At 45.6% G+C, this 18,293-nt stretch overlaps 1 protein-coding gene across 1 annotated transcript in view; it reads right to left on the bottom strand.

Annotated features, from left to right (window-relative positions):
* LOC113610426 (sodium/glucose cotransporter 1-like) overlaps positions 1-18,293 on the bottom strand; it is a 62,276-nt gene that overhangs the window by 17,944 nt on the left and 26,039 nt on the right. Inside the window, 7 exon segments of the mRNA XM_027088571.1 lie at positions 1,358-1,508; positions 2,735-2,842; positions 5,126-5,258; positions 10,583-10,803; positions 15,983-16,063; positions 17,156-17,176; positions 17,179-17,260. Coding sequence (XP_026944372.1) covers positions 1,358-1,508; positions 2,735-2,842; positions 5,126-5,258; positions 10,583-10,803; positions 15,983-16,063; positions 17,156-17,176; positions 17,179-17,260 — 797 coding nt within the window.

The raw sequence follows: 18,293 nt of genomic DNA, 5'->3' as shown, positions 1-18,293 counted from the left end.
ACATTTCCTAATATTGAACCATCCTTGTATTTCTGGAAAACAATCACAGTTGGTAATGAGATGTCATTCTTTTAACATTTTTTTAGTATATTGTTGGATTTGTGTCTAATATTTTATTTACAAGTTTTGCATTGGTATTTAAAAGTGAGATGAGTCTTTAGTTTTAATTTTTTCCTGTGCTGTATTTGTTCAGTTTGGGCATCAATATCTTGAGCTTTATGATATGAATTTAAGTCTTCCTCTTTTTCCCCTATGTTCTATAAAAATTTAAATAAAACTGGTACCTGTTTCTTAAAGTTTCTCAGAAAAGTGCTTTTTAAACAATGGAATGCTAATCAAAATGTAACAGCAAACTCAATTTGCAGGGGTTAGACAGATAAGACAGTGAGCAGTATGTACCTTGCCACGGGATGAAGGAGGCATCTGAGGCGTAACGTAGGCCAAGTTCAAAGTGTGTGGGCTGGAAGTGGTCCACGGACAGCCAGTGTGAAACCCTACAGAATGACGATGAGGCCCACGTGTTTACACATTCATACCCCCTGCCTTATGCCTAGCATGTGAGGCCTCCTGGTTAATGGCATGGCCCTGAGATGGATGAGATCCGCTTTCCATGTGACTCAGGTAGACCAACTACCTCCTCTGAGCCACTCCCCCCATTTGTACAGTGAGAATAAGAACTAAAACTTACCTTTAAAGGTTGTCATGAGGACTGAAAGAGAAAACGAGATAATGTAGATACACTTCCTCACAAGGACTAGTTTGGGGGGTACATTAATATGTACCCGTTATCATTGTGATTATTACTTAATTTTTTCCCAAATGGAAACAATTTTCTTCGTGATTATAAAAGCAATACAGGACTTCCCTGGTGGCACAGTGGTTAAGAATCTGCCTGCCAGTGAAGGGGACATGGGTTCAAACCCTGGTCCAGGAAGATCCCACATGCCATGGAGCAACTAAGCTCACGTGCCACAACTACTGAGCCTGTGCTCTAGAACCCGTGAGCCACAACTACTGAGCCCGCGCGACTAGAGTCTGTGCTCCACAACAAGAGAAGCCACTACAATGAGAAGCCTGCGCACCGCAATGAAGAGTAGCCCCTGCTCGCCACAACTAGAGAGAGCTCATGCGCAGCAACAAAGACCCAATGCAGCCAAAAATAAATAAATTTATAAAATAAATAAAATAAAAGCAATACATCTTCACTGCAAAACTACAACAAACAAAACACCACCATGCTGTATATAAACAAGATAACTCTATATGCAGCATTAGAGCCTACCTTTTTCACATAATGACATTTGTGCGCATCGATTCATTGATGGCAGTAACTCATGTGATTAGAGGAATCCTTCACCTTCCTGTTAGCATGAGTTCATTTTCAGTGGCCATCAGCTGTATCTGGGTGTAGATGTCCATTGTGAACACGGCACTGGCACCGCTGAAAAGAGAAGTCAGGGAGGACGTGGGAGAGGCCCAGAGTGCGGACACCATCAAGCCTCGAACACCTGGAAGAAAAGGAACACTTCCTGGGCCTCCAGCTCTTTGGCCGTGCCAGGAGACGCCTTAGGCCTCCTGAGGAACATTCCCACATAGTAAATTTTGTTCGGAGTGGGAGTCCATCTAAGATAGATCAAGTGCATTATAGCTGCCCTTGCTCTGTGACGAGCCTTGCTAGCTGGCCGCTGTGTCTTCATATAATATGCGAGTGCTTACTCTGGGCTGGAGCACCTCTTCAGGCATCAGCCTGATGATCTCCCTACAGCCCTGTGAGAAGGACACCAGTGCTGACCCCTTTTACAGATGATGTGGCTCCTTGTGCCTCAGTGTCCCCATCTGTAAGGTGGGTATTAAAGTACCTACTGCACAGACTGTTGTTAAGATTACGATACAGTAAGAAGATGGGTTAACACAATGTCCAACACAGAGCAAGCTCTCAACAAGTGTTACCTATAAACGTAACAGTCTAGGCTTCTGACCTGCAAGGCCACTGGACGGCAGCGGCTTTGCTGAGAGATTCCCATGCATAGTTGGGAGAGCCCGAGGGTAACAGGGCTTGCACAGGAGGCCCCTCTGTATTCAGCAGGTACTCAGGCCAGGCCAAGACTAGAGTTCTTGGATTGGCCTGGCTTCAAGTGCCATGGCCCTGGGCTGCAGCCCCGGGTGCTGGGCGACCCCCTTCCTGAACTGTGGGATGGTTGGTGCTTCCCTCAGCTGGGGTCTATCTACACTGTATTTTATGGGAATGTCTCAACATTGCTAGCCTATTTATCCTCAGAGCTAATACGGGATTTAAAAAGACTGTACTGTTTGTTTGCCCGTTTCCCTGGGATGTGGCGAAGTGGGTGAGACGAAAGCCATGCCCCTGCCTGTCCCACTGGACTGAACTCCTTGAGAGCAGGATGCGGTCTTGCTCCCCTCTTTGTCCCCACAGATTAGAACAACGCCGAGCGCCCATCTGCGGCAGTGAGGAGCAGAGGCGTGGGTTCTGCAGGGAGGGGACCATGCAAAGGGCGAGCAGAGGCTGGGCCTGAGCGCGTGCCCGAGAGAGAAAGAGAAAGAAAGAGACAGAGAGAGAAAAAGAGAGAGAGAGAGAGAGAGAGAGAGAGAGAGAGGAAGAGGAGGCCGCAAGGCTCCCGGGATGCCGAGGGCCCCTCCCACAGCCTACGCTTCCACCGGGGCCCTCACTCCTGACCGTCCACTCACAGCCCTGGACGCCAGCTCCACTTCTTACCACTGGGCAGCAGCTCCACCACCAGCATGGGGTAGGCGAGAGGGCTGCAGCCAGTTCTGGCGCCACAGTACTTTTCACACTCTGAAGGTACAACACACGCCACTTTATCTGCAAAGAGAGACAAGCGTCACACCAGCATGTGGCCCCTGAGCACTAAAATCTGAGCTCAGGGAACGGGAAGCAAATTAGGAATGGTGTGTGGATGGCAGATTCTTCGTCTCCAATTCGTGACCCCACACGTGCGTCAGGAGCTGGGGGTCAGGCCCCAGGAGTCAGCGGGTCGGTGCTTCTGCCAGTTCACTGCTTGACCCACAGCAAGCCCTGTGACCTCGACAAGGCTTTCAATGATCCCAGCCAGGTGTCAGGAAAGCAAACGATGATTCATCCATACACTGATGGGTGGGCCACTCATGACCTTACTCCCTTAGCCCCGTAGGGGTGTTATTTCAGAGTATTTGGGGAGAAATTTGGACAAAGGGAAGTAAAGGAGGGAATGTGATAGGCCTTCAAGAGCTTAAATAACAGATAAAAATTTACCATCTGAGAAAAAAACCAAAACAACGAATCAACGTAGACTAGGAAGAGGCAGGAAGGGCCTGGGTTTACATGGAGAGCAAGGGGTTTCACTGGGGACGTCAGGAAAACTAAGGGGGTCAGCTTTTCCTCTGCCTGCTCTCCCTCCCCCTGCCCTGCGAGCAGGCCCTCAGTCTCCTTCGGCATGGTTTGGGAGGGGCCCAGGGGCCACCTGGCCATTCTGGAAACACCTTCCCCTTGGCCACAATGACTGGTTCCTGTCACCCAAGTGAGCTCACGGGACTCCCCTGGGATTTCTGCTGGGAGGGCGAAAAGGAAACACTCTTTCTGGGGGTCGTTGGGCTGGAGGGTGGAAGGCTGGTGCTGCTGGTGGTCATCTGCCATCAGACAGACTGAGAGGACACCAGCTCGGAGGAAAGAGGAGCTAAAAGTGCACGTCATTTTCACTCAAGAGCCTCAACTAATACAGTGGCCCCCAAGGAAAACCTGACTGGCAGAATCACACCGTGTGGGTGTCTGGCCCCCGGTTCTGGCCATGGGAGAGACCCAGAATCTAGGACCAGGAACGTTTGGGTTACTGGAAAAGTATGTTCTCCCAGGAATGTGGGCAGGTGCGGAGCTTTTGTGCCAAACCGCTCTCTATGAGTGTGTATAAACAGTCTGTGAGTCTGGCCATTTCTGAGGATGGGGGACAAGTGGTCCTGGGCCCCTCCCCACCCTGACGGCTCTCCCAAGGGCAGCCCACCAACTCTATTCACCTGGTGGTCAGAAGCTGGGGGCGTGTGGCTTCCTGAGGCCCGCTCTTCTCGCTCCTCCCTCAGCCACTTCTAGAGGCCAAGAGACATGTGGTTTCGCCCAGTGGGTGGGGTGGGCTGTGAGGTGAAGTGGGGCTGGGGAGGCAGGGCCGCCAAGCACAGGCGACTCTGGGGTCCTAGCGAGCACAGAGGCCTATTTCTAACCTACGAGGAGGCACCACCTAAGAGACCCCAGAAAGGGCTGCCTGACAGCCAAAGACCAAACCTGGGATGTTGGAACGGAGCGCTCCTCTCTGTTGAAACTGGAAAGGGATCAGGATTAAAAAAGAGGCAGACTGAGGATGGATTAGGGTTAGAGACGTCTACTGCACATGTGGCTTCGCAATAAAAAGTGCTTCACTCTCTGCTTGGCCTTGTCAAGCACTGAGGCAGAAGACTGTGGAAGCCGCCTGCTTTGTCCATGTGGCTGCACCATCTGAGTATGTGCTCCATAAAGGTTTAATGAATAAACAAATCTGGTACCGAGAGGCAGTACACCTAAAGGCAGTAAAACGAGGCTGCAACGGGGATGAGGGACATCCACGAAATTATGACAGCTCAATTAAGTGCAGCAGGGACGTTCTCACAGCACTTAACAGAAAGAACGTGGGCCTCAGGGCTAGACCCACTTTGGGGGTTCCATCGACGTGCCACACCTGGGGCTGTGAGAGCAGTGACGGCATTGGTCACATCCGAGCACAATGCCTGGCACCCAGGAGTGCCCGCAGGACGGTGCCTGCAGTGCAGGGGGAACAGCTGACCTCCCCATGGACTACGCCTCAACGCCACGCAGAGACCGGCCACTGCAGGGAGCATCGGCTGGCTCATCTCCGCCTGAACTCGTCTCTCTGCAATTCCTCTCTTGCCACCTACATCCACGGTCCCTGCCAGACTTCTGCTCAGCCACATCCCTAATCTAAATCCATGAGCTCCCAAGAAAGCAATCCGGGGCACCTCAACCCCAGCAGTCTCCCCAGCAGGAGACCTGATAACCCCATGCTCCCTAGATGTAGATGCCTGAGAGAGGAGAAGATCAGTGTGAACACAGCAGAGTAAGAATTACCTGTGTACAGGACGCGGCTGATCATCCCTGGCATCACTATGCTGATGGGCAGCAGCTTCAAGTACCCACACAAGACACAGCCGCCTTTCACATGAGACACGTTCTTCCCTGCCAGGCAGCCCTGGACAAAAATCTGTCGAGGAAACACAGGTGGGGGGGGGGGGGGGGGGGGGGGGGGCTTTCTCAGAGGGTATCAAGCCCAGGCTGCCTCGGCACAGATAGGACAACTGTGACCTGCAGTAGCAGTAGGGTGTGCCCTCGGAGGGGGTGCCCACTGCTCACCCCAATCACCCAGGTGTCTCCGGGCATGCAGGGCCAGGGGAGGCACGTGTGGCCGATGCACACGTTTTGCTCAGTGCACAGCTACCAGAGGGGAGGAGGGTGGCCTGACCTTGGCCTCATTGCTAGCACTGCACACCAATCAGCAGCACAGTGCTTACAAGCTGTCCCCTGGCAAGGATGAGACTCCCTTCTAGAGGCCACAGACCGTCTCTGCCCTTGTGACAACAATCCAAGCACAGGTTGGTCCCCGGTAACAAATGAGTGTTTAGAACTGGGACCAGCTTCACTTGTCCAAGTAGAAATGAACCAGTGTAGACCTTAACATGCAAACTCTCCTGGGAGGCGCTTCACGCCCCCTTTCGCGGTGCTCCTGCTGTAAGAGGCGGTGTGCACTCAGCCCGAGCAGAATGGTGTAGCGGGCAGATGGAGATGCACTTAAGAAAGAACATAAAGACATGGTCCAGTGCATCAAGACAATGCAGTACTCTGTATGCATTAAAATTACGTTCTCAAAGAATATTTAAATAATGTGAAAAATGCTCATAGCGTGACAGTAACAAAAAGGCACGGGATACAATAGCACACACACCTCGACTCTATACCTAGAAAAAGTCCACAGGAATAAACCAACATGACAACAGAGGTTAATCCTGGGATGGTAGGATTGACAGGTAGGATTTTCATGTTCTTCTTTAATGCTTTCTTTCTTTCCCACATGCATTATTTATTAATAGGAGGAAGAACCCCAAGGTGGTCCTGCCTCATGTAAGCAGGCACTGCTTCTCAGTGGGCCTGTGGGCATCCTGCTGATAGCCTCTAGGTGCCTGGGGGTCTCTGCTGAGCAGGTGGGCAGCCAGGCTGCACTTCCTGGTCTTTGCTTAGCTCTGCACACAGAAGAGATGGTCTCTAAGGGAGGGGATGAAGGAACAGGGCCAGAGCAGAAGCCAACTCTTTTTTTTTTTTTTTTTTGCGGTACGCGGGCCTCTCACTGTTATGGACTCTCCCGTTGTGGAGCACAGGCTCTGGACGCGCAGGCTCAGTGGCCATGGCTCACGGGCCCAGCCGCTCCGCGGCATGTGGGATCTTCCCGGACTGGGGCACAAACCCGTGTCCCCTGCATCTGCAGGCGGACTCTCAACCACTGTGCCACCAGGGAAGCCCCAGAAGCCAACTCTTATTCTGAGGACAGGATAGTCGTAGGGGCATGAAATCATTCCACGCAGAAAGCCCTAAGCACTTTCATAGGTTGTCATATATTACAAAGCGGGGCAAGGGACGAATTCTTGTTTAAAGATGGTAGTGGGCCAAAGGAAAACAATTTTTCCTTTGGTCAGTTTGTCTCTTTTTCAATTAAAATTCTTTCTTAAATCATTTTCTTTACTAGTTAGGAAGTTAGAGATTCTACTTCTATGCTTTTAATAATTACCCTTAAAATTTTAACATGGATACAACTTCAGGTCTAAAGTAAATCAGTATCTGTGCCCTTCTGAACAATTTAAGGTCCACAAACAGATTTAACTCTAATTATGGTCCGATATTTTAGCTCTGTCCTGTGTTACTTCCTGTGTGCAGAATTATGGTGATTTTCAGCCAATGCTTCAGATCTGCGCACGTGCCGGCCGGCTTCTCTAACTGTCCCTCCTGCTCACCAGGACCTCCTTTTTCTTTATGCACGTCATTCAGTCTCTAGGGAAGGTTATGCCTTTATTTTGCCCTTGTTACTGAGTAATACTTAGCTGGGCACGTAATTGAAAGTGGACATTTTCCTCAGTACCTTGAAAAGTTTCCTCCTCTCCCTTGGGTTCCACTGCTGCTGCTGAGCAGACTGTTGGGGGTGTACCTGTCTTCTTCTACAAGGGATCTTTTCTCTCAGGTGGCTTTCAGTCTCCTCTTCGTCTTTCATGTTCTGAAACTTCATCAGGAGGTGACTTTGTGTAGATTTGCTTGGGATTCACTGTGATTCCTGAACCTGATGAGTCCTGTTCTTTCAACAGCTGTAAAAATTCTCAGCCACTTTCTCTTCAAATATTGCTTCTCCCCTTTTCTCCTGGAACTCCAATAGGATGTATTTTAATCCTGTCTTCCATGTCACTTTGTCTCTCTTTCACACTTTCCATTTTTCTGCTTTCTGGGCAAGTTCTTCAGTTCTCTCTTCTAGGTTACCACTTTTTTCCTTCAGCTATGTTTAATCTGTTATCCTAACAGTTACTCAGTTTTACATTTCAGTAAGAATATTTTTCATTTCCAGAAGTTTGAGTTTGAAATCTAACTGATCATTTCTGATGGAAGGGTTTCTTGGTTGTGGTGGTTTGATTCCACCTTGTTTTCTAATTTTTACAGAAAGACTTTTCTTGTCATTGACATAAAGCAGCATAATTAGACACATAATAAGCAGAGGGGAAGAATACAAATAACAACACTGTGGCTGCATTACAGGTCATGCCCGTGTGCTGGGCTCTGGGCCTCATCTTGTTTCCTGGTCCTCCGCTCAGCACATGGTAAAGCTCCATCAGTGCCACTCCTTGTATGGTGGCTCCACGGCTTCTCACGGAGGCACAGCAGCCCTCAGTGGTATCCCCCACTCCCACCCCACCCCCATCTCATCCACCCACCTCAGTACCTAGCACAATCAACACTGTGATCAAGGCCTCACATATGGTCCCCTATGAACTTGGATGAGGAGTTTTGGGTAGTTTCTGAGGAACATCACCAATTGGTCACAGAGTACAACATATTTGACTTTATTCAGCATTGCCAGATCACCCTCCAGAAAACATGCCCCGTTTGCACTCTCACCAGAAATGCAAGAGGATTCCTGAACATCCCTGTCCTCCTCAACAGTTGACATCATCAAGCTTTCTAATTTTTGCCAGTCTCATTGTGGTTTTAAATTGCACTTCCCTGATAATGCTGGGTTATATGCTTGTTAGCATTTACGTTTGTTTGCATTTCCTTGTCTACAAATTGTCTCTCATTATCTTTTGCCTGCATGGCTACTGGAGCTCCTTTTTCTTGTGGATTTGCTATTAGTCTCCTGTTCATTATAAACATTCTGATATTCTTCTCTAGCCCGTCATCCATCAACTCTGTCTAGAGCATCTTTGTTACAAAGGCCTTATGTGTAATGTGATCAAACCGATATGATTTACACTCCCCCCAACTCAAAAGTATTCACTAGCTTACCTTGCCTTATTGTAGTACAGGTTTACTTTCCACGTTTAAGTCTTTAATTCATCTGAAGTCCACTTCTGTGTAAGTGTTAGGTGGGGATGAAGCTTTGTTATTCCAAATAGTAAGCTGGGTTTGTTTTTTTTTTTTTTTTTTTTTTTTTTAACAACATCGAAGAGTATGTATCTCTGCTGTTGCTTTGTGGAGCCTCCTTGAACACATATTAAATTCCTATAAGTACATGAGTCTGTCTCTGAGCTCTTTATTCTGTTCTGTTAGTCTATATGTCTATTCCTGGGAATTTCAAACTGCTTGTATTACTGCAACTTCGTCAAAGTTTAAATATCTGGTCGGGCAAGTTCTCCCCGTTTGTTCTTCATTTTCAAACTTGGGCTAGCTATTTGTGGCATCTTCTCCTTCCACAAAAGGTTTAAACCCTTTTTATTGTGCTATAACACACGAACATGGTGTAGCACATGACAGAGCGCACCACGGAAACACCAAGTCAAGAGGTGCAACGCTCAAAGGCTGGCATATAGAATGCAACAAAGAATCTAACTGATTTAGAAATGTATGAAAAAACTCACTGATGGTGGTGGAACAAAATAAAAAAAAAATAAAAAAAAGAGGCGCAACATTGAGGTACCCCAGAAGCCTCTCTCTATGGCTCTTGTAAACAATTGAGGTGAAATTCACATAACATGTAATTAACCATTTTAAAGTGAACAATTCTGTAGCATTTAGTACATCCCCAGTGTTGCATCACAGCCACCTCTCTCCAGCATCTCAGCTTCTTCATCACCCAGAAGAACACCCAGGCCCATGAAGCAGCCACTCTCCATCCCTCCTCCCCGGGGAAGCACTAATCGGATTTCTGTCTCCATGGATTTGCCTGTTCTGGATATTTCATATAAAAGGAATCATACAATAGGTGACCTTCTGTGTCTGGCTTCTTTCACTTAGCATGATGTTTTCGAGGTTCATCCAAGGTGTAGCATGTATCTGTGCTCATTCCTTTCTATGGCTGAATAATATTCCAACACATGGATACACATTTTGTTTATTCATTCATTCGTTGGTGGATATTTGGGTTGTTTCCACTTTTTAATGATTGTGAACACCACCGTTATATGTGCCTCTTTTTAACCTCAACCCTCTCCCTTGCTTCAGAAATGATCGCTTTAATGACTATTTTATTTCCTCCTTGCTTTTTCTTTACAATTTTTTGCTACGTAATTGTGTATACCTAAACAACATAACTTAGCATTGCCTGTGTTAAGCTTTATATAAATGTAATCACACAGCACCTAGTCTTCTGTGTTTAGATTCTTTTATTTGGTATAATGCTTTAAAGATTCATCCATGCTATGGTGTGTAGCTGTACTTCCTTTTTATTTCTATATTGGCCTTCCACTGTATGAATATTTCACAGTTTATTTCATTAACAACCATTGATAGAGAGCCATATAATTTTTAGAATAAGCTTGAGTCCTTAAAAAATCCAACTGAAATACTGATTAGTGGTATTTAATTTCTAGACTCAATTTGGGAGAACTGACATATTTTTCATGTGCAAACATTGTGCTTTGTAGATAATGAGAGGGAGGAAAAAATGAAAACAAGTGCTCTGTTATAGACAGGACTGGAGGGGGAACCCCTTTTATTTTTTTAAAGATTCTTTTGATGTGCACCATTTTTAAAGTCTTTATTGAACTTGTTATAATATTGCTTCTGTTCTATATTTTGGTTTTTTGGTCGTGAGGCATGTGGGATCTTAGCACCCTGACCAGGGATCGAACCCGCACCTCCTGCATTGGAAGGTGAAGTCTTAATCACTGGACCACCAGGGAAGTCCCGAGAGACCCCTTTCAGACAGAACGTGGTCCTGCACTACATTTGGGTATTACACAAGGCTGGGAGGGAAGCCTGCCTGTGGCTGCAGAGACTGCAGAGACCCCCAACCCCCAGGCCCCAGTGCAGGCCCGTCAGCACAGCGCATTTGATTACCTGGTCAGTGCACCAGTAGTACAAGGAGAGGGTGGAGATGCCAAAGATGACTCCAGGCCAGGGGATGTCTGCAGTGGTGGGATCTCGGAAGATATGGAAAGAATCCAGACGAGGAATGAAGCATTCTGGCTGGGCGGTCCAGTTTCCTTCACAGATGAGGGTGGGCTTAGCATCCATGTACTTATGCTGTAGTTCCTGGTATCCTCCCACCTCCTTAAACGCTTGAAAACACCATACAGTTGGTCAGTACCTTCAACTGCACAATAACACACGTCTGAAGAACCAAGATTGCAAAGTGAGACACAATGGACTGGCAAATAGCCAAGACTGTACGTACCTAAGAAAAGACACCATCTCCTCCAAAGAAAAAGAGGAGTACAGTGGACACTGGTGGTCGTATGCCTGGCACCCCATCCTCCTGCTTCTGGGGACAGAACCCCTCTTCCAGCTGCATCCCGCCCTATATGAGTTAGGTGGGCCTCGTCAAACTACCTACCACTCATTCCGATCTGGCACGTGACCCAGGCCTGGCCAATATGCCCCATCACCTGGGCAGCTGATGTAACAGGAATGGACTTGGGACCCAAGCCCGGCTAATCAGAGCTTGTCCCAGGAGTCTTCTGCTTAAGGCACCAAAAAAGCCTGCTTCTTTGCTTTGGGGTTCTAAGCTAGGATGGCAGTTGAAAGCTCTTTTGTCTACCTGGCTCATGCAGAAGGCTGGATCGAGCCATGCTCAAAAGTAAGACGGCCCTGGAATTTTCACTTAGGTGAGCCAAGGAAGTACTTATTTGCTTATACTAGTTTGGAACTAAAGTTCTATTTCAAGTTATTTGAAGAATCTCGACTAAATCAGAAATTAATATTCATTTTCCTGCAATTCCAGCAGAACAGTTATGAAACTTCATATCTGGAATTTTCTTCAGAGCCTATAGCATTTCTCCCTCAATATCCTAAGTAGTGTAAAATCTCAACATTAAAGAAAATTTTATTTATTTTTGGCTGAGTTGGGTCTTTGTTGCTGCACGTGGGCTTCTCATTGCGGTGGCTTCTCTTATTGCAGAGCACGGGCTCTAGGTGCGCGGGCTTCAGTAGTTGTGGCTCACGGGCTCTAGAGCGCAGGCTAAGTAGTTCTGGTGCACGTGCTTAGCTGCTCCGCGGCATGTGGGATCTTCCCAGCCCAGGGCTCGAACCCATGTCCCCTGCATTGGCAGGCGGATTCTTAACCACTGCGCCACCAGGGAAGCCCGAAAAATATTTTTAAAAGGCACTAAAACACATAATTCCACCTACTTAACTAAAAATCTTTTATTTTGGCATATTAAACCATGTTCCTTTGATATAGACTTGATTTTTGAAATGGGTTCAGAATCATATGGAGTCAAGACTAGTCAATGAAAAGATACCAAGTGACTATGAAATGAATAAGACACTTCATGGCACTTCTAAAAACGAATTCCATGTGGATTTTAAAAAGGTGAACTACAAAACCACAAAGTTATTAGAAGAAAACAGGAGAGTATCTTTATGAACTTGGGTTAGGGAGTAGTACATTCTTCAACAAGACACAGAAAGGAAAAGGAAGGTTGACAAATTTGACTTCAAAATTTTAAATTTATATGACTGAAATCAAGTTAAAAATTTGTTAGAATAAAAGAAGAGATTTGCATCACGTATGAAGGACTCACACATCAATAGCCAAGGGAAACTACTGGAAAGAAATGTGGTAGAGAATATGAACATGTAATCCACAAAGGAGGAAATACAAATGTCCACTAAGTATATGAAAAGATGCTCAACCTCACCAGTGTCTGGAAACTTCTAATTAAAACAAAAATGAGATACTTGTTTTTCCCGTTTCACCTACTAGGCATATTTTTTTAAAGTCTTAAAACATCAAGTGTTGGGCTTCCCTGGTGGCACAGTGGTTAAGAATCCACCTGCCAATGCAGGGGACATGGGTTCAAGCCCTGGTCTGGGAAGATCCCACATGCCGCGGAGCAACTAAGCCCGTGAGCCACAACTACTAAGCCTGTTCTCTAGAGCCTGCGAGTCACAACTACTGAGCCCACGTGCCATAACTACTGAAACCTGCACACCTAGAGCCTGTGCTCTGCAACAAGAGAAGCCACTGCAATGAGAAGCCCACGTGCCACAATGAAGAGTAGCCCCCGCTCACTGCCAACTAGAGAGAAAGCCCGTACACAGCAACGAAGACCCAATGCAGCCAAAAATAAATAAATAAAACTTTTTTAAAAATTAAAAAAAACACAAAAACATCAAGTGTTGGCTGGGAGGTTAAGAAACACATATTCTCATACATTTCTGAGAATATAAGTTAAAATTGCCACTTTGGAGAGGAAATTGAGGTATCTCTTGACAAATCCAGGAATGCAAGGTTAACACTCAAAACCAAGTCAATGTAATTAACTGTGTTAAAAGAAAAAGGAGAAAAATAATATAATCACCTCAGTAATGTGGAAAAACATTTGATACAATTCAAAACCTGCTCATGATAAACAATCTTAGTAAACTAGGAATAGAAGGGAACTTTGTTAGTGTGACAAAAAATATCTACAAAAAATTGACAGCAAACATTTTACTTAATGGTGAAATATTCAAAGCTTTCCCTCTAAATTGGGAATGAGACAAGGAGGACTTCTTGTCTTCAATACTGTACTAAAGGTCCTGGCCAGTGTAATAAGGCAAGAAAAAGAAACGAAAGTATAAAGTTTGGAAAAGGAAACAAAAAGACAACTTCTTGAACTGGGTGCTGGCTACCAGAGTGTGTTCACTTTGTGATACTTCATCTAGCTATCCACTTTGATTTGTGCACTTTTCAATAAAAAGTTTATTACAAATACAAAAGCAGAAAAGATGCAGTAGATCTCTATTTGCTGATATAGAAATTTGCCTAAGATATAGTTCCAGTGGTGGAAAAACAGGCTTTAAAACGTTCTGATTCTATTAAGATATATATCTCACAGAGAAAAAAAAATATTTGTACAGGCATATCTCATTTTATTGTGTTTTGCTTTACTGCACTTTGCAGATACCATGTGGTTTTTTTGTTTTTTTTTTTTTTTTTTTACCAATTGAAGGTCTGTGGCAACCCTGAAACAATCAAGTCTATAAGTGCCATTTTTCCAACAGCATTATTTTAAAATTAAGGTATGTGCCTTGTTTTTAGACATAATGCTATTGTACACTTAACAGGCTACAGTATAGTGTAAACATAAGTTTATATGCACTGGGAAACCAAAAAATTCATGTGACTTGCTTTATTGTGGTATTTGCTTCATTGCTGTAGTCTGGAACCAAACCCACAATATCTCCAAGGTTTGCTTGTACATAAGAAGACCGTCTCTGGAAGGATGTACACAAAACTTATGATACTGGTTGGCTCTGGGGAGTCAAATTACGAAACTGAGGGTGGTAAATATTTCACTGTGTACCCTTTTGTTTTGTTTACCTTACCTAAAATTTACCTAAAAATTAGAAATAAAAAAATAAAATTGTATGTGCACAGGTTCCCACAGTGACTTGTTTGAAGGCAACATTCACTTGGATGTACAAGTTCTTGTACATTTTTAAAGGAAAACAATGCCTCTCCCAAATAGTTTACTTATCAAAAGAACTAGCATGAAAAAGAAAATGGTAAAAAGAAAATCCCATTAAATTTCTCAGAAAATGTCTTAGTCTGTTCGGGCTGCTATAACAAAATACCATATAGTGAATGGCTTACTTCCCACAGTTCTGGAGGCTGGGAAGTCCAAGATCAAGGTGCTGGCTGACAGGGTGTTGGCCATCTTCTCACTGTGTCCTCATGTGGCAGAAGGGTCGAGGGAGCTCTCTGGGGTCTCTTTTATAAGGGCACTAATGCCATTCGTGAAGGTTCTTCCCTCATGACCTAACCGCCTCCCAAAGGCCCCAACTCCCAATACCATCACATTGGAGGTTAGGATTTCAACTTATGAATTTTGGGGGGATACAAACATTCAGTCTATAACAGTAAATGATATATAATTATTTAGAGATATAATTGCTAAAATTAAATGGAATATTCCACCTGCCCCTAAAGTTTAATTGGATATCATTCTCAAGTATTGGGATGGTCTTGGTAAGTTTTAATGAAGTTGATATTTACCATTAACATTAAGCAAACACAATGGCTTAGAAAGTTTTATAGTTTATAGTTGTGTCACTCAAATCAGTGATTGTTTCCCAGCTCATTACAAAATTCCTTGGAGCATGCCTGACATGTATTTTGTGTCCCAGCAACACAGCATTGAGTATACTTCATGGAGCACTAATGCTTACTGAATGGTAAGACTGAGGTTTGTGATTCTGTGTGAGTCTATCTGTTCTCCTTCCATGAGGCTCAACAACATGCTCTATGGAACCATAACCCTTCAACTGAACTAGCATATCATTTCAATAATTTTTCCATACCTGAGCCAAGAGCTTTTCCTTCTAGGTTTCTGCAAGACCAATCTCTGACTCATGGAACAGTGGGTACCGCCAACCTCACTAAGGCTACTCCTAGCTAGTGGGAGGAAACCTCCACTTGAAGGTGAGTGTAATTGTCACTACAGGTACGGTAATATGCTATTCAAATATCGGGGGCTTCGGTGTTAGAGGGACCCAGCTCTGAGCTCTACTCTTGGTGTGTTTCATGAACAAGTTACTTAACTGAGTAACTCAGCTTCCTCATCAGTAAAATGAGGATAATAAAAGTAGTTATGCCTCATGATGACTGTGATCATTTAATGAGGCAATATAGATAAATGCCTGCATGGTACCTGATTCTCAATTTACATCAGCTATTATTTTCATTCGTCTTACTCACTAAGCACCTACCATGTGCATCAGACTCATTGTGTGAAGGATACAATGGCTCTGGTTCTTAAGAAGGTTTGGACCTGGGGGGTATGACTTATTTATGTGACACAATGAACAATCAAGGTATGTACCATCAAAAAAAAAAGTCACGTTGTGTGGTAGTGATACAAGTCCAGAGAACAAAGACGTAGAGGTAGAACAATCATGGAATCACACACTCAGGGGTGGATCTTCTGTTGACCCTGAGAGATGGATTTAACTGAGTAGACAAAAGGGAGAGGGGCTTCTGACTGGAGAGGAAGAGCATGGACAGAGGCACAGAGTGGGGATGAGTGTGGTGGGCCACTCTTGACTGCTGTTCAAAGTGCTTGAGTTTGTCATCACCCCTCCTACTCCTCAACTCCTCCTTCTCCTGACGCGGGCATGACCTTAGACAACGCTCGTGGGTTCTGAGGGCCTCGGTCTCCTCATCTGTGAGAGGAAGGTGCTGAAATGGCCCCAGACAGCTGTCAGATTCAAAGAGTCCACCCACAGTGCCCACTGCTCTCCAGATTTACTTACCATAGCCCATTAACAAGACTGAGCCCAGAACCACAACGCCAGCATGTAAGATATCAGTATAAACTGCAGCCGCAAAACCACCTGAATAGGCAAGAGAAAGCGAAAGGAGAGCCACGCCTGACTCTGTGGGAAGTTACTCTGCATGCCTGGTCCACACACTCGGGTCTGCCTGTCTCCACACCCACACCTCCGTCCTGAGCTCAGTGGGCCTTACAACTGCTTATGCTTAGACTAGATACACCCTGTTTTCTCTCTTGAACAGCCTTCATGATCTGTTGTTGGATTCTTATCTTGCTCTTTTATATCCCAATTTCCTTTTACTTCCCATTTTGGATAAATGAAAATCTGGTAGTTTTCCTAAGCAAAAAAGTATACAGGTCTTCCTTGACTTATGATGGGGTTACATCCTGATAAGCCCATTGTAAGCTGAAAATATTATTAAGTCGAAAATGCATTTACTACATCTCACCTACTGAACATCATAGCTTAGCCTGGTCTGCCTTAAATGTGCTCAGAACACTTACATTAGCTTACAGTTGGGCAAATTCATTAACACAAAGCCTATTTTATAATACAATGTTGACCATCTCATGTAATTTATTGAATACTGTACTGAAAGAGAAAAACAGAGTGGCTGTCTGGGTAGAGAACGGCTGTTCACCCCGTGGATGCGTGGCTGATGGGGAGCTGCCACTACCCAAGGTTATGATGCCACGTATCATGCTACATAGCATTAGCCCAAGACGGGATCAACATTCCAAATTTGAATTGTCTGCCTAAGTGATCCCATCTGATGGCCTGACCAGGTTACCAGGTAACCAGGATACCCTGAAGCAGCTCCTCCTCTCAGTCCCTTTCTGTGCTCCCGCTCCTTCACCCCTTCACCAAGCAGACTTCAGTGTGAGGCCTGCCCCACCCCAAACACTGCCGGCCCTGTCAATCCTCTTGGAAAGCCCCTGCCAGTCTGATACGATTTCCAGGAGCAGGGCACAACTCGGGCACCCCTGCCTCAATTATTTTCAGCATTTGGCCCTTTCAGGCCTCAGCAATGTGACTTACAGACTCAGGGAAAATGCAAAAGCTGGAGATCCCTGTCTCAATGTCTTTAGGACTTCAATAAGAAGTAGAGCTTTTGTGTCAACACAAATACCTGTGGGGTTAGAGTAACCTCACCTGTGATGCCATAAATGCCATAACTGACAGCAAGACTACGGTGGCCAGGTAAACATCCAACCCCAAAACCAGCCTCATGAACATGGCGCCAGTGCAGATCTCCACCTGAAATGGGTACAAACATAGCAGGCTGCACTTTCATTTCCAGCTCTATCAACAGCTGTCCCATAAAGACGCTGACCTCAGAGGCCATCTGAAGTCAGCACGTCCACTCCATTCCTAGTGGACACCGGGTGAGGTCTACCCAAGTTCTGTTGGGCAACACAGCTGGTGCCCCATGAGTTCAGCCAAGGTCAGGACCTTTAAGCATTGGGCTAAGTTAATGCAACTTAGCCTCTTCCTCCTTGGAGCCTCAGAGTGGGGAGTGTGCCCAGGGAGCGAGCTGTTCCTGCAGTTCCGCCAGTGGGAAAGGCAGAGGGGGCTGCTTATCAGGGACTGGCAAGCTTTTTCCGTAAAGGGAAGATGGTAAATGCTGTAGGCTTTGTGACACACAGACCATTTCTGTTTTTTTACCACTCTTTAAAACTGTAAAAACCATTCTTAGCTCAAGGACTGTGCAAAGCAGATCACTAGTCCGACTGGCCTGCGGGCTGGGTTTGTTAACCCCAGGCTTTGTTGACAATGACTCTGAAGCACCTGCACGTCATTTACTGGCTAACCTCATGCTTTGGTATTCTGGTCTCCACAGCCAGGGATACAATGGGCAGAGGTTCTCCCAACACCCAACATTTACACACCGAATGTTTACTGAGCACCAGCCATGTGGTAGATACTCGGCAGGGTTCAGGAGATCCAAGGGTTACCAAAACTCAGTCACTGTCTTCAAGTACCTTATGTTTAATGAAGGAGATAGGCCACCAAATAGGCAATTTCCATGCAGTGTGATAAGTGACACTCATTCAGTCATTCAAAAAAAACACCTGTCAAGTGCCTTATGTGCTAACCATGCTCTCAGCAGAGGGGGATTGCAGGGAGCAAGCCAGGAAAGGGCCCGGGGCTCAAGAAGCTTGCACCAGAGTGGAGAAGACAGATAACAAGCAAGGAAACAGATAAATTCTCTCACATGGTGGCATGTATTACAAAGGAAACAGAAACAGTAATGGAGTAGAGACTGACTAGGCACATCCGAGGAAGGCCT

Source organism: Aethalodelphis obliquidens, unplaced genomic scaffold (genome assembly GCF_003676395.1).
Source record: "Aethalodelphis obliquidens isolate GAN/ISIS:26980383/991018 unplaced genomic scaffold, ASM367639v1 scaffold63, whole genome shotgun sequence".
Taxonomy (NCBI): Eukaryota; Metazoa; Chordata; class Mammalia; order Artiodactyla; family Delphinidae; genus Aethalodelphis; species Aethalodelphis obliquidens.
The sequence above is the reverse complement of the archived record's forward strand: the minus strand, read 5'-3'. Positions and strand labels throughout refer to the sequence as shown.